The following is a 15,504-nucleotide window of genomic DNA, read 5'->3' as shown; positions in this document are numbered from 1 at the left end:
TATAAACTAACCTCTAACATTCTGGCTATAGCTTGCATCGCCTTACTTGAAGGGGTTATCCACTTATAGACAAATGTCCTCTTCCTTGTCTGCCCTCCGCTCTACTCCAAGTAACATACGGGTACATTCCTTCCCCTGGCTCCCTTCCCGTTCCCTAATGTAGGGAGCCATCTCATGCTGTGAGCTGGCAGAAAGCAGGACCAAATCAGTCTAGTTCTCTTTTAGTAGAGATGCATGGAGGGTGAGGACAAGTCAAAAAGTGGACAGCCCTTCTAAACATGGGACATGACTTACAGCAGTTAATATGATAACATAGGTGTCAGATATGTTATACATATTAATTGTATCTTATAGCATTTAAACTAACTAAATGTCACCGCTTTTATATCATTGCTCCCCTGCACGATTTGTTAAACCCTTTTATGCCTGTTTTAAAAAGCTGGTTTTATGAGGTGTTCCTTATTAGTATGGTAAAAAGGCCACACTGCATTTCACGAGTAATGCCTATTATGTGGGGTGTATGTACAATCAGAGAGTTTTATGTAATCCCATGTGCAGACTGTGAGCAGACTGTACTTGGGGTCGTGTCTACCTCTCTGACTGCACTCTGTCATAGTTTTGGTCCTTTCCAGACCATGTCCTTCATGATATCATACACAGGCCTCGGCACAAGGCCATGACCCCAAGCTATTTCATCATGAAATAATAGGTTAGGGAGGAAATGGAACTATTCACAATTTTGATGATTTTAAGTAGACTTACCAGCAGCAGCATAGGAATGAGGTAAAATCATATAGCCATAATAGTGTATTACCATCTTCTATTTTATTCTTTACATTGCATGGATGCAAAGGAAGGTAAAGCATCAATACATAGTGTTAGAGCGCCTAAATGCAAATAGCATTTAGAATTTGAAATGTGTAATGGTTGGAAAATATTAGAGTGCTTTAGTACAGCACATCCCCAGGAAGCCCCAATTATTCATTGTTTTCAAGTTTTTACTGTATATTTGTCACTTTACTTTCTTTCATTAATTACTTTTTACTGTCCAAATGCACATATATTTTAATAAAGGCCCTAAAAATTTTGAATTGTGTGCATCGGTTTTTGTACTGTTGTGCCTTTTATATGCATTGTTAGCATTTTTTATTACCCTTTTATGCACTTTGTAATATACTTATACGCTTGTTCTATGTGATGGTTTGCGTCTTCACTGCTTGGCCCTCCATATCCAGATTTAGTTCTGTGTGTACATACATCTTATTTCCTACCATCATAGTCATATTGTTGATTTTATGTGATCTCCGCCATAACCCATTTTTGGTCAGTACTCACTGTTTGGGAGAAAAGTTTTAAGATTTTTTATTTTGGTTGTGCACTTGAGGAACTTTTTATAATGTCTGAAATATATAGATCAGTTCTATCCCATTTTACTTGTCTCCCTGCTGCTTTTCCGTGTTCTTTATATATTTGGTATGGTCTCACTTGTGCATGACCCCCTTCAGTTATCAATAATGTACACCCCAAGCATTCAGTGTTTGGCTCCTATATCCTTTGCACGTATAATACCTAACAGTGTTTGTACCTGGTGATCATGTTCTATGTGTTTTTTATCTCTACAGCAAACAAGCGCTCCACATCAGCGTCTAACTTAAAGCAGACGGACAGCGTCATACATAAACGTCTGTCTTCCTCATCTGCCGCTCTTATGAGCTCTACGGAAAAAGGTAAATTTCTGTGATTAATTATTGATCTTGCGTATTAGTATTTACTGTGATGTTTTATCATTTTCGTGGGTCTGCGTTTTTGATAACGAGTGAACCTCCATACTCAGCGGTTGCATATGTTTTATTTTTTATTGATTTAAAGTGATACCAAAGCTGTGACTCTTTAATATTATATTCTTCCCTTGTTTCAGGTTCATTTATTTTAAATTACATATAATTTGTACTCTTTTCAAGTATGTCCTTTGAAATAATTCTTGAGCTGTCTTTAAAATTAAAAAAAAAAGGGTTTAAATTATGATGCCGTTATCATTCTCACCATGGTAAGCAGTTTTATTAACCTTAACACTCATTCTCTCACAACTCGAGCCCTTATAGTGAATACTTACACAGCAGAAACCCGTTCCTGACAACCCGTGTAGTTTTTGAAAGTTTGTACTTTTGGAAGAATTACTGCAAAATAAATGTCCCCCGTTAGATATACTGCGGTTTGCACAAAATGTTGTTGAAGTATTCCATCTGCTGTCGCAGTATCTCAATGGCATCCATATCTGATTTGTATAGTACACCTATTTTGAAGTCTGCATTGATAGCATTAGAACTTTATTACTTTGTCCTGTCCAATATTAATTATAGAAAAATAGCAATATGTTAGTATTAAAAATAAAAGCTAAAATATTCATAAAATAATGAAGTAAATGATTGTCCAAAAAAATAAATAAAAAGTCTTGTCCTGTTGCTCTGCTGTACAGTATGTGCAGGAGGGGAGAGGAGGAGCTAGGACCTAGGAAGACTGTAGTTAGGGCCAGGCTATCTCCCTGTACCATTGTTAATGCTATTTAGAGATGGCATTAACGGGAGAAGCAAACTGTTTATCTCCGTGAAAGTACTACTTTTCATCGCTTGATAAACATGTAGCTATACACGGGTTGGGTACGGGATCCCGGCGGCATCTCAACAGTCAGAATCCCGGTGCCCAGCTCTAACCCTCCTCCTAACCCACCTTTCTCGCAGCCTAACCCTTTCCCCGGAGTAAAGAAAACCTTTTTCTTTGGCAATTGGGCTTTTCACCCTTTGTCCCACAGCACTGGATCCTAGTGGTAGCAAAATTTACTATTTTAACTACATTCATCTAAATGTCTGCAAGTACAAGAAAAGGTCTGCTTTGGGGACATCCCCTTTAGCTGCCAAATATTTAAGGTTACCTCTTCCAGTCCTGACTTGTTCTCTCTCTACTGATGGATTTTTGGGCACTTTTTCTGCCATTATGTGAGCACCAGGCTGCATAAGAATTTAAGAGTTCAGCTTTTTACACTGTTCATTTATGTACAATGTGTTAAATTGTAATTATGTCTAAAGGTGCCCACACACATACCGACTTTTCATCCAATTTGGCCGATTTCGACGAATCGTGACGACAGATCATGTAAAAAATGGCCAAATCGTGAGTTTCTACTCTTGATCACGATGCTGATGCGCGTCCCCGCTAGTCGTACCTCGCATCTTCAGATCTGCCATGCTGTAGAGCAGATTAGCCAATCTGGGATACAATGCACTGGCTGCAAGATAGATCTTAAGTCAGATTGGACATTTTTAAGTCCAAATCGTGACCACGACTGCCTGGGGAGAGCTCAGGGGAAATCGTGTACATCGGCTGATTGGGAGCATGTCTGTATGTGTGTGGGCATAGTTTCAGTCTCACTGTATAAATGCTAAAGATGGTTATGAATTGACTTTAGTGTTGGCAGTTTAACAGGAATTGTTTCTCCTTTTCGATTTGCATTCAAATGTGTTTTATATATCTGTAATACAAAGCGATTTGCAGCGGTTGTTCCAGTGCGGCTGCAGATGCAGTGTGATTGTTGTCGTTAACTGTGCACTTCTTACAGGTACCAAGCAGAGGAGCGCATCATTAAGCAGGCTGAGTAACAAAACTACTCTCAGCCCACAGCCCCCCTCGCCTAGGGTATCTGCCCTGGAAAAGAAAGGTGCAACATAGCTTATATCCAATTACTAATTACATTTAACCCTTAAAATATATCACCTGAAATACTTTACAAAACGCTGTTTAATGTCACCACACCGTCATACATTGTATATCTATTTTATTACCTTCTACAAATTTGTCCCAACACCAAGAGTGCTATATTAAGGCTAAGTCGTCTTCAGTCCACCTGATAAATTTCAGATACAATTTACAGGACTGTTTAGAGCTCATTGCTTTCTTAGAGGTGCTATGCGCTAATGCTTAACATTTCATTTAATCCCACTGAGCAGAATGGCTGTGGTCCAGTGCCTGTTAGTACCTGTGGTTCAGTGCCTGTTAGTACCTGTCATGGATCACTGTTCTAGTGGGAGCAGGAGAATTGTTAGATTAAAAACCTCTGATTGAACACCAATTAGTCAACTGCTCTTCAGTATTGCAAGATACCAGCAGCAGAGTGATCACTCCCAAAGTGTATTCTATTTCAGTCACATAAAAAGTTTACTAACCACTTCCTTATGAGGAGTGTCAAAACAACATTTTGAGGAGGCAGCACTTTTTTGAAATATTTTTTTTTTTTTAAGTACTCACGGAAGAGACCATAAGAGGAATCTTAATGTATTCCTAATTAAAAGCACAAAACTGAAGTTTTAGGTTGAAATACTTAAAAAATAAAGTTACAGAAACCATTTACAATAAAAATATCTCAAACACAAACTACTGATGTGTCCACATACATCAGCCATGTAACTCTGTAGCGCCGAGCATCTTTTCATGCAACTTTTTACCTTTTTAAATGCGTCTTATTCACACAGCGGTGCAAATAGAACACACAAGCAGCTTCTGCTGATTAAAATGATATGCGGGATGCCTATGTTCTGTGTGCGACTCAAAATGCTATGTTACAGTGTCAGTGGCTGGGATGCTGTTATGTAGTATTTCGTATGCAGATTCACCCGCAGTTACCCGCAGAATATAGGCATGCCACATCAGTTTAATCAGCAGAAGCTGCTTGTGCCTTCTATTCGCTCCGCTGTGCGAATAAGACGCATTTGAAGGTAAAAAGTCACATGAAAAGACACTTGGCGCTACAGTCTCACACCACGGCATGGCATGACTAGAAGAGCTGTTTAACAAGCAAGGAGGCTAGATGTATGTGGGCACATTTGTAATAACATTACAAATTGTGACGATTGCATTGATACCACACATGTATTGGTTGACTGATGAACTGACGACATTGATAATGGGACAAAATAAGGTGTGTAGAATAGGACTCATTTGTGGTTTGGTGGCTTAGGTGCTTCACATGTAAGCAGTATGCTGGATTTTAGCGAAGGGGAATTGGAGGAGTGTCCTAAAGGACATCTAGCTGTGACCGAGTCCAGTGTCAGAAATTCTACTGATCTGGCCTTCTAAAAATGGCCAGACAGGTCAGCAGGATGTATACTTTGTCTCAGAAAGAAAGAATATATCAATATCTTTAGAATCCTGACAACAGCAAACTGCCTATTATAGTATGAGGAGGAGTTGTACCAGACTCGTTTCTTTTCTTTTAAAATATTAAATAATGACCGATGAAAAATAAATATGAATCTGCTGTAATAAAGCTGCTATTAGTGTACCCCAACCATGCTGCTAATTACCTGTTCTCTACACTGGTAATGAATGATGACATTAATGGGGAGGCTGGATGTGGAGAGACTGACCGATGCTTTGTGAATAATTAGGCTAAGTGCTCATGGGCTGTATTAATCCACTTGTGCTGCTTCCATTTTTCTTCCAGTAGACAGAACAGACGCGCAAGCAATCTTATCTCTATGAGATAAAGCACAATAAGTGCATACATTATGTGAAATGCAGAGTGATGTACAATATAGAGGGCTATTGATTCATTGTGTGCCTGTGATGACTCCATCTACTGAAAGAATATGCACTTCTCCTCATATAGAGGAGTGTGTGGCACCGCAATCTTCCTGCACCAGTATGACAGGATCCTGACATCACTGCACTGTGTAACTTTACCTATAGCTTCCTGCTTGCCTCCATCCCCTGCACACATTGGGACACTGTCCTTGTCTTATGCGATCCTGGCATATACTTACACAGTCACACAAGTATACTATTCATATCTCTCTCTAGCACATCATTTACACAGTTCCTGAAATACTCTGTGCTGGTGTGAATATGCCAGTGATATGATTTGAAAATCTTTATCTGGGAACACGAGCAGAATATGGAAATGTAAAATTATAATTTAAGTGAGGGGTTGGTCAAACATGCCTTGAAAGTTTAAAACCACAGAAGTTTTTGGGAGGGGATTTATTTTATTTGTTAGTAGTGTCCACTTAATATAATTAAGCAGTGATTGTTGATAAGATTGCTAATGTTACAGGGTATCGGTGTGTGTTTCTGCATGATCAGTGCTGTTCTGTTGGTTTGACACTCAGGTGGAGCAGGCCAGAAGAGGAGCTCCTCACTCAGTAGGCTGAGTAATAAAAAGTCCTCTCTCCTTCTAGAGGCTGTGAAAAAGGAAGAAAGCCCAGGTGTTATGTCAGTCTGCTTTGTGTGCTTAGCAGGGCTCCCGTCTAACAACCACTTGCTGTGTCCATGACACCCAGGCTTCATCTACAACACACTGTGGATTAAAAATGGTTTATCGAAGTGCAAACATTTTACACTATACACTGGTACACCGTATATGCACACACCTACACAATTGCAGACGTGCAGTTAAGCTTTTTTCTGTTTCATATGTCATAAAACCACACAACTGAAAATGAGTCATTTGGGATTTCACACAACATAAATTACAAGTTGGTAACTTTTACAATTTAGTATTTAAAAGTCAGGTGTCAACATAAAGGTTAATAAAATGGTGCAATGTGCACAAATGTGTGTAACCCCAGAGCAGATCCTGCCTGTTTTTCTAGGAAAGGTTTGAAAATTAAAACGAACATTTTATTTTGTTGCGTTCCAGTGCGTTTCTGCACATTGCTCAATTTCATTAAATAAGCTCCAACCAAGCCTTGTGCTTGTTTACAAGGACCATCCCCAATATAATCATTTGAACCTGGGTGCTGTGCTGCCTGGCCTGCATTGTTATGCCTGGAACTAATCTTTGTTTCTTCTACCAGAATTTAACTACAATTTTTGTTTTAATATAAATCTTTATTATGCACCTGTTTTATTCTGCCTTCTGTAAAGTACCATTTACAAAGCAAATGTTTTTCTTTCAGCTGCTTCCTTACCAGAATAATAAATAATGTCAGTCTTTTTTTGTATATGCATTATATCAACACTCTGGCCCAAACGTAATGGCCTGCGAGATTCCGGCAATGAAGCCGCTAGCTTTTAAAGGCCCCCATACATGGGGCGATATAGCAGACAATCCGACTGATTGGTGCGATTTGCCTGCTATATCACACAGTGTATGGCCCTGATATCACGCCGAGCGCTCTCCCGCGGGGTCGCACCTCCTGATCTCTCTGCAGGACCATAGGATCAGGGGATGCGATGTGCTATCCCAGTGATTGCTATGCAGGTGAGACGGGGGAGCCGGCATATCGGGCGGTCGGCCACCCGATTGCACTGTGTGCGCGGACCGCCCGATATGTCGGACAACGGATCCCCTGTCGCCCCACACTGTGCCATCGCACCATGTATTAAGATGCCTTAAGAGGCAATTTTATTTTTTAGGAAAACCTTTTGGTTTTGTCTAAAACAAACCGCCCAAATGTTAACAAAAAGTAATACTGAATGTTGGCTGCAATACTGTTGAATCTTGCCGCATCTCACAGGTTATTACATTTGGCCCCCTGTTACTGATATTTGGAGTACTAATGTAACTATTATGTAATATGATCAGTTATTTATGAAAAGTAATGACTTTCACCTGTTAGTGCCCTGACATTAATTTGTTACTAAAATTGCTAAACATGTTGCCTGCATTTCTTCTGGATATTATTGCATTTAATCTGATTTCCTTCTAACATCTAATACTATTTTCTCTTGGTGCTTGATACTTTTTAATCCAGTTTCAGCATTTTGTTTATTTTTATGTATTGCATTGTACATATTCATGACAATGCCCATTTGATTTGTTCATTTAGCTCATCGCCCCCCGACCAGTCCTCTGGACAATAGTATAATCAGTCGCCTCCTCGCCCCCACTCAGTCTTCCCTAGCTAGGAGTAAGAGTGCTGCCACATTATCAGCTGATGGAAAAGAGCCACCAGGTAACCTCAAGAGCCTGGAAATTGCACTTGCATCTTCTAACCTGAGTGCTCCACATGCAATTACTAAGTCAGTTTGGGAATCTGTGTCCTGTAACACACAGCATCATGGAGAATGTTCTCCAACTTCTCCGCTTTTTAAAGGGCTGAGGGTCCAGTATCATTTAACCCACTTTGCAGGACAAGTAAAACGCTTTAGGAGTTTTGATGAGAATAATAATAGCAAGGTTCTCAATGTATGCCAGTTGAAAGCCTGCTTTTTTTATTCTTAGAATAGCAAAACCAAGCTCAGCAGAGTTCCATAGGTGTTACGTATTATGGTTAGAATATGGTCAGCAGTAAAGTGCATCTGTAGCCACCACTCTGGCCCTGGTTATGTTTTTTTTTAGTCCTTTTAAGTAGGATGTCATTAACATATACAAATGTAAAAATGTCTCTTTAAAATGCTGTATGTTTTATTTTAAAATTGTATTAAATACAAAAAACATGATAATTACACACACACACACACAATGTGTTTTTCTATACCACTTTGTTAAAAAACATTGGGTCTATTTACTAATTTAATCAGTTTACAGTTAGTTGCAGTCATCATTTGCATCATTTGCAGTTGTAACTAAATATTTATCTTGCATTTTAGGAATTGCCTTTCTCTTTTTCTAGAGCGTATAGTAAGTTTTAGCAAAGACATTTGTGTACTAGTTACAGTGCTTACCCACTTTTCACTCTTGTAAGTAAAAATTATGGGGTATATTTACTAAGTATGGGTTTTTAGAAGTGGAGGTGTTGCCCATAGCATCCAATCAGATTCTACTTATTTATCTAGTGCCTTCTAGAAGATAATAGCTAGAATCTGATTGGTTGCTGTGGGCAACACCATCACTTCTAAAAACCCGCACTTAAGTAAATATATCCCTGTGTCCTGTTTTTTTTTTCTGTGCTCATGATCTTCCCTACCCAGAAATATTTTTTTTTCTAATTGTCACCCATAGAGTCCTCCGCAAGTGTTAGTCCAAATGTGTCTGCAATATTATGATTAAATTCAAGTTGCCTATGTTAGTGGGCCGCAAGTAGCCACATGTAAACCAAATTAGAAAATCTAAAAATACATGAAATCTTGTGTTAATTTAAAACTGGGGAGAAAGATAATTTTGGTCCTGGTTTAGAGTGTTGTTTTTTTATTTACTTTGTTTTTGTTCCCCTAACTGGGCCTGCGAATAATGTTATATATAAAAAAGGTTCCCCACCCCTGTCCTAAATGAACGAGGAACTGCCATGCTGACAACTTATTCAGAGGGACATTTATAAAACAAGCGCCTGGTGCTCTGAAAATGTAACTGCAAATTTGATGGAGCACCCGGGAAAAAAAACTTGCAACTTGCCATATGTTTATGAAATAAGGTTCAAACCACTCGTTACTACATTGAAGTCTTTTCAGTACACCCTATAAATAATCCATCCATCCATTTATGGCTTCTCAGAGGCTGGCAGTTTTTTTTAATTTTAAAGGAGTTGTCCCCGTCTCCCTTCTGTTACATCAGGCTGTGTGGCAGGCCACGAGTCACGCTTTTCTCTGCCATGTTGCGGGCAAAACACGTACATAGCTTACATGGTATTCTAGAGCTCGGCCTGCATGTAAGGCCGATGGAACGACCCAAATGCGGATGCCGGCATAGTGGATGGAGCCGGTGCCCGACATATCAGGTGATCCGTCACTGCATCGTGCAGTTTGTACCCACTATGTCCAACCACTAGGTCCCGTGGGTCGTCCATCGGGGTTGTTCCATTGGCATGTAGGGCCAATGGAACGACCAAGATGCTGACTCCTGGCATAGTGGATGGAGCCGATGTCCGATGTATCAGGCGATTGGTCACCGTATCATGCAGTGTGTACGATCTATCGTGTGATCGGGCATCGCATCTCTGGGTACACACATCGACAAGTGTGTACCCAGCTTTTGTCTGTCAGTTTCAAGAGAGAGAGGGGCAAACACATTTTATGTTTCTAAATAGATAAAGACAATGTTTTACTACAATAAATAATATTATAGCACTATTTTAAGCAAACCTCCCTATGTAAGTAGTGGGTAAGCACTGCAAATTTAGGGAAATTATCATTAAACTGTCCCTCCTAATCCCCATTGGAACATTGACCTCTAGTAATAAAATGGTAGAATGCAAGTAGCTTCCCTTTATACAGAGATACAGGAGCACCTGTGTGTTTCCCAGCAAGAATAGATTTACAAAACATGAATGGAAATGTAATGTTGCTTTATAGGTCATTATATGCAAAGGCTGGTTAGTTAATTGAAAATACACCTGTAACTTTGCCTAACTAATGAGAAATAAAAGACCGTATGAAAATATTTTAAGAAAGCATGGCAACACTTAACAATTTAGTAAATAGACCCTGTAATTTTAGTCTTATTTTCTGAAGGGGTCTTTCTTCCTAGTACTGTTGCTTGTCTGCACTTAAATGTATGGTGATGGTGTTTTGTGTGATCTGCTGCACTGCGCACTTCCTATGGTGAGCTTCCCTGCCATTTCTAACACACAGTCTCTTTCTCTCTCCTTTTCCCTCCGCTATGCTCTGCACTTGGCTCTCTGTTTTGTTCTGTCAAATTCTTAACTTTATAGAATCTTACCTCTGTCCTCGTTCAGCTTCAGCCACTACCAGCAGTACCCCACCCTCCGCCTCTAAAGGTCCCATACGCAGCCGCAGCATTGACAGATTGAAATCCCCACAAAGTCCGGCACCTGGCGTTATCCCCACTGAACCTAACCAGGTAGAGATGATTATTTATTTGTATGTGTTTTTTTGTTTGTTTTAATCGTTTGTGGAATGACTTCATTTATTTTGAGACATTAACTTTTTCCCATTGTTTCAAAGCCTTTTGAGTCAAGTGGCTTATTTTTAGTCTTTGATTAGCAGTATTTCTTTTGTTAATTTTTAAAATATCATTATCCGGTAGTAAATGCTGTCTGTATATAATTTTCTCCCTCAGGGTCCATAGGGCTCCACAGGGAGACAATGAGATGTTTGTGGTACTTGGAGCACCGGACAGCAAAGCTTTTTTCTATCCCAGGATGCTCTGGTCCATCCCCCCTTTACCCCGCCCACAGCCTGAAGGCAACTCAGTTTCGTTGGTGCCCAAGATTTATTTTATGATTTATTTTTCTTTTCTTTTTTTTCCTACAGAGCAAGCAGTGCTAGACAGTCCCCTGGACGTCTGCACTGCTGCTCCATCACCACTCCACGGCGCCGCGACTCCAGCAATTGGCTAGGTACTCTCGGGGCTCCGAGGGGACCTAGCTAGCAGAGCTCCTCGAACCCCAGACTGCAGCCCGGGACTCGAGGGGACAGGTCGATGCACGGTCTTACCTCCGGTCTCAGGAGACAGACCGGAGGCGCTGATGTGGACACCGGTTTGTCCGGGACTCCACTAAGGCATAACCTATACTGGCGCAGGGTACAGCTAAGGCCAGGGAGCCGGTGGTTGATGTCAGCATAGGGGAGAAGGTCCTCTCATTGCGGCCCCTCCCCCAGCTCAGGGCACCATTCCATTGCAGTCTTGCCATTCCTGAGCTGCTCCTCCCTCACCCTCCACCCCCTCAGAGACTCATGGCAGCCATTTTCTACAACAACCTCACTGGGAACGCTGGGTCCGGTCTCCCTGTATACCTCTCCCAGAAGCCAGGTTATACAGCGCTATTTCCTACCAGCCACTGCGATCTGTGTAGTTGATTTTAGTGCTTACTGCAGTTAACTAATATGCTCTGCACTGTATGTGATTTGTGCTAGAGCTGCTGTCTGTTTATTTTTCTCAACTGTCAGTTTATACCTTTTCCCTTTCTTTCATTATAATCCTGGAATACTGAGGTATGGGGGGGTTCTTTGTACCTCACATCTACCTATATTTGAGAGGGCTGTTACAGGCTGTATATCTGTGTTGCGCACTACACTGTGCCATATTGTGTGCTATATTATCCTTGCAGCAAGAATAATGAGCAGCCTGCTGCTCCCACTCTGGTTTCTTGTGACTTCTGCTTAGCAGGCTTAGCTTCAGAGGATCTCATTCAAAATGGTCTGTGTGCATCTTGTTATACGGCACCTGGTCCATCAGCTCCTGCATCCTCTCCTCAGGACCAACCCCTGGATTTCCATTTTCACAGGTGTTGGCAATAATTGCGGACGACCTAGCGGTCCCTGTAGGAGCTGCCTCTATGGGATGGCTACAGCAGATACTCCCTGCAAACACTTTGCCTCCCCCATGGGTACTTTCTACCTCAGTGCAGAGTCTGGCGGATACCTCTACAGCCTTTCAACATATGTTTCAAAAGGAGAGACCCCGTACCTAGTAAACCTACTAAGCGTGCTGTGTTATCTTCCCAATCCACCCAGCTATCAGATTCTGCGTTATCATCTGGGGAGGCAGAAGACTCAGAGACCTCTCTCACTCTGACTCCCCCTCGGGAGAGGAGGAACCCCCCTCTAAATTGAATATACACCTGCACTTGTGAGAGCAGTAAAATCTATTCTTCAAATAGAAGAGGTAGAACCCACTGCTAAGGCAAAAGAGACACTCTTTAAGCGACAGAAGTAGTTTTGCCAGAGTTTCCTCACTCTGATCAGCTATCTGATCTAATGAATGAAGCATGGAATATGCCAAATAAAAGGTTTCAGCTCCCTAAATGCTTTATTTCTTTTTACCCTCTTCCAGCTAATGATTGCACTAAATGGGAAGTTCCCCCTGCAGTGGATTCCCACGTGACACGCCTGGTTAAGAACGGTACCTTACCTATCCATACAGCAACCTCCTTAAAAGGAGACTACGGATAGAAGGATTGAAGCTTGCTTGAAGTCTATATACTCACTTACAGGAGCTATTACTCGTCCTCCCAAGGTTATGGCCTGTGTGACAAAAGTCATTGAGAGTTGGGCAGAGGCCCTAGAAGATACATTTCCCTCTGAAGCTTCAAGGGAACAGCTTTCCTACATCTATCACATTAGGGATGCAGCCTCCTATTTAGGAAAAGCGGCTTTGGATACTAGTCTCCTAGCTTCCATGGCATCTGCCGTGGTAGCCCGCCGTATCATTTGGATTCGCTCATGGAAGGCAGACTCTGACTCTAAAAAGGCTTTGCAGTCTCTGCCTTACTCTGGGGAGATCCTGTTTGGCTCAGAATTGGACAAGATCGTGACGGCGTTCTTGCCTTCTGCATCTACTACGAAGCCTCAGATGTTATGCTTTGGGTCCTTTCGTCCCCAGGGGAAAGCTAAAGCTCAGTCCTTTCCACGGCACTCGGCATCCACAAAGGCCTCCAAGCCTAGGACCAAACGGGCCTGGGTTACTAGATGTCCACCTACCAAAACTGAGGACAAGCCTTCAGCCTGACGAGGTGGGCCTCTCCCTAGGGGCTCCCAGGGTGGGAGGCCTACTTCTTCATTTCACCCAGTTCTGGCTTCAGACCACCACAGATGCCTGGGTACAAGAAGTGGTCTCCCACGGATATGTCCTCATTCCTGAGGCGACCTCCCCCCCCCAGCAGTTCTTTTGCACAGGAACTCCATTGGACCCAAGCAAAGCCCTGCTCTTCCAGAAGGCCATTCAGTCTTTGTTGTTCTTGGGGGTAATAATTCTGGTCCCCTCATCACAGCGTGGGACGGGTTATTATTCCACCCTTTTCTTGGTTCAGAAGCCCAACAGGTCTCATCGGCCTATCCTCATCCTCAGGTCTCTGAACAAATTAATCAGGGTGCCCAGCTTTCGTATGAAGACCCTACCCCATCTACAGATAACCATTGCCTTTCTACAAATGCACGGTTGGCTGATAACTGGAAAAAGTCTTGATCCCGGACTGGGCACTCCTCACCACGGACGCAAGTCTCCGCAGGTGGGACGGAGTGACTGGTCAGCACTCCTTCCAAGGACACTGGACTCCAGCTGAGGCGATCTTACCAATCATCTTCCTGGAACTCCGAGCCATCTACAAAGCCCTCACTCTGGCTCAGAATATTATTCAGGACAGGCCAGTACAACAATATCACGGCATTGGCCTATCTCAATCACAAAGGAGGCACTCGAAGTCGGTCAGTGATGGCAGAAGTGTCCCGCATTCTTACATGGGCTGTGCGCCATCTCCGCAGTGTTCATCCCAGGGATTCTCAATTGGGAAGGGGATGCAGGGGAGTGGTCTCTACATCCAGAAGTATTTCAACTTCTGGTGGTCAAATGGGGGTCTACTGGACGTGGACCTCATGGCCTCGCGACACTACCACAAGCTTCCAGTGTACGGGGCCAGGACAAGCCTTCGTGTGTGCCTTATCTGTGAGGTTGACCTTCCATTTGGTTTACCTCTTTCCTCCAGTCTCCCTTCTTCCTCGTGTTCCTCAGAATTTCAAGCGAGAGGGGGCACGGTCCTGTTGGTAACTCCAGCTTGGCCCAGACGCCATTGGTACTCCGACCTTCAAAGTGTGGCATTCATATTTCCAGTGGTGTGCTACTAGAAGCTATGACCCTCCAGGATTTTAGGGTTTCTCGAGTCCTTGCCTTTCTTCAAGCTGGATTGGATCTCTTGACTCCTCTTAGCCTGTCTGAAAGTGCACATCTCTGCTCTGCCCATCTGGTTCCTGCACAGAATTGCTTCTCTGCCGGATGTTCACACCTTTCTGCAGGGTGTTCTACGTATACAACCTCCCTTTGTCCCTCCTGTGGCTCCGTGGGATTTGTCAGTGGTTCTCCATGCGCTTCAGGAACCTCCAATCAAACCCCTGGATTCAGTAGACGTCAAATGGCTCATTGTGAAGACTCTTTTTCTTGCTATCGCATCTGCCCATAGGGTATTTGATTTAGAGGCGCTCTTCTGTCGCTCCCCATTTCTGATATTTCATCAGGACAGGGCTGTTGTTCAAATTTTCCCTGGATTCCTTCCCAAGATGGTCTCTTGTTTCCACCTTAATGAGTAAATCACGGTTCCGACCTTTCAATCACCAGACCTCTCAGCAGGTAAGGCCTCTTTGGATGTGGTCCGTGCACTGAAGATCTATGTGGTCCATACTAGTTCCATAAGGAATTTGGACTCCCTCTGTCTTATATGGATTCCACAAGAAGGACTTGCGAGCAGGGCCTTCCTACCTGTCTGTTATTACCCAGTTTTGTTCTATTAATGCTTACAATTGTAAAGCGCAACTGAATATGCTGCGCTATACAGTTAAGAAACTGTTGATAAAATAAATAATAAATGAGAAGGGATGGCCAGCTAACAAACAGACTCTGGCCAGATGGCTTCCCATGACTATCTCACAGGCTTACACGCAGACAGGCCTTCCTGTGCCGGCTACAGTATCTGCTCATTCTACACGCTCTGTGGGTCCTTCATGGGCAGCCCGCTGTGGCACGTCCGATACAAGGAGGCCACATGGTCTTCTGTCCACACCTTTCTTAGGTTCTATGCATTTTATACATTTGCCTCTCAAGATGCTTCCTTCAGGTGCCGGGTTCTCCTCTCAGCTCAGAAGCATTTGTGCCCATGAACAACTGCATTGGGACATTCCCATTGT

The 15,504-nt window shown here is 42.6% G+C and overlaps 1 protein-coding gene across 8 annotated transcripts in view; it reads left to right on the top strand.

Annotated features, from left to right (window-relative positions):
• Positions 1-15,504, top strand: part of MAP7D3 (MAP7 domain containing 3) — an 89,805-nt gene that overhangs the window by 40,081 nt on the left and 34,220 nt on the right. For 3 of the 8 annotated variants that reach the window (XM_088465768.1, XM_088465767.1, XM_088465764.1), the window contains 5 exons: positions 1,623-1,727; positions 3,614-3,712; positions 6,159-6,254; positions 7,821-7,946; positions 10,581-10,729. In XM_088465768.1, coding sequence (XP_088321894.1) covers positions 1,623-1,727; positions 3,614-3,712; positions 6,159-6,254; positions 7,821-7,946; positions 10,581-10,729 — 575 coding nt within the window. The remainder of the gene's footprint in view (positions 1-1,622; positions 1,728-3,613; positions 3,713-6,158; positions 6,255-7,820; positions 7,947-10,580; positions 10,730-15,504) is intronic. The other 5 variants (XM_088465765.1, XM_088465769.1, XM_088465770.1 and 2 more) reach the window with 5 other exon arrangements.

Source organism: Taudactylus pleione, unplaced genomic scaffold (assembly GCF_031769625.1).
Source record: "Taudactylus pleione unplaced genomic scaffold, aTauple2 ptg000064l, whole genome shotgun sequence".
Classification (NCBI taxonomy): Eukaryota; Metazoa; Chordata; class Amphibia; order Anura; family Myobatrachidae; genus Taudactylus; species Taudactylus pleione.
The sequence above is the reverse complement of the archived record's forward strand: the minus strand, read 5'-3'. Positions and strand labels throughout refer to the sequence as shown.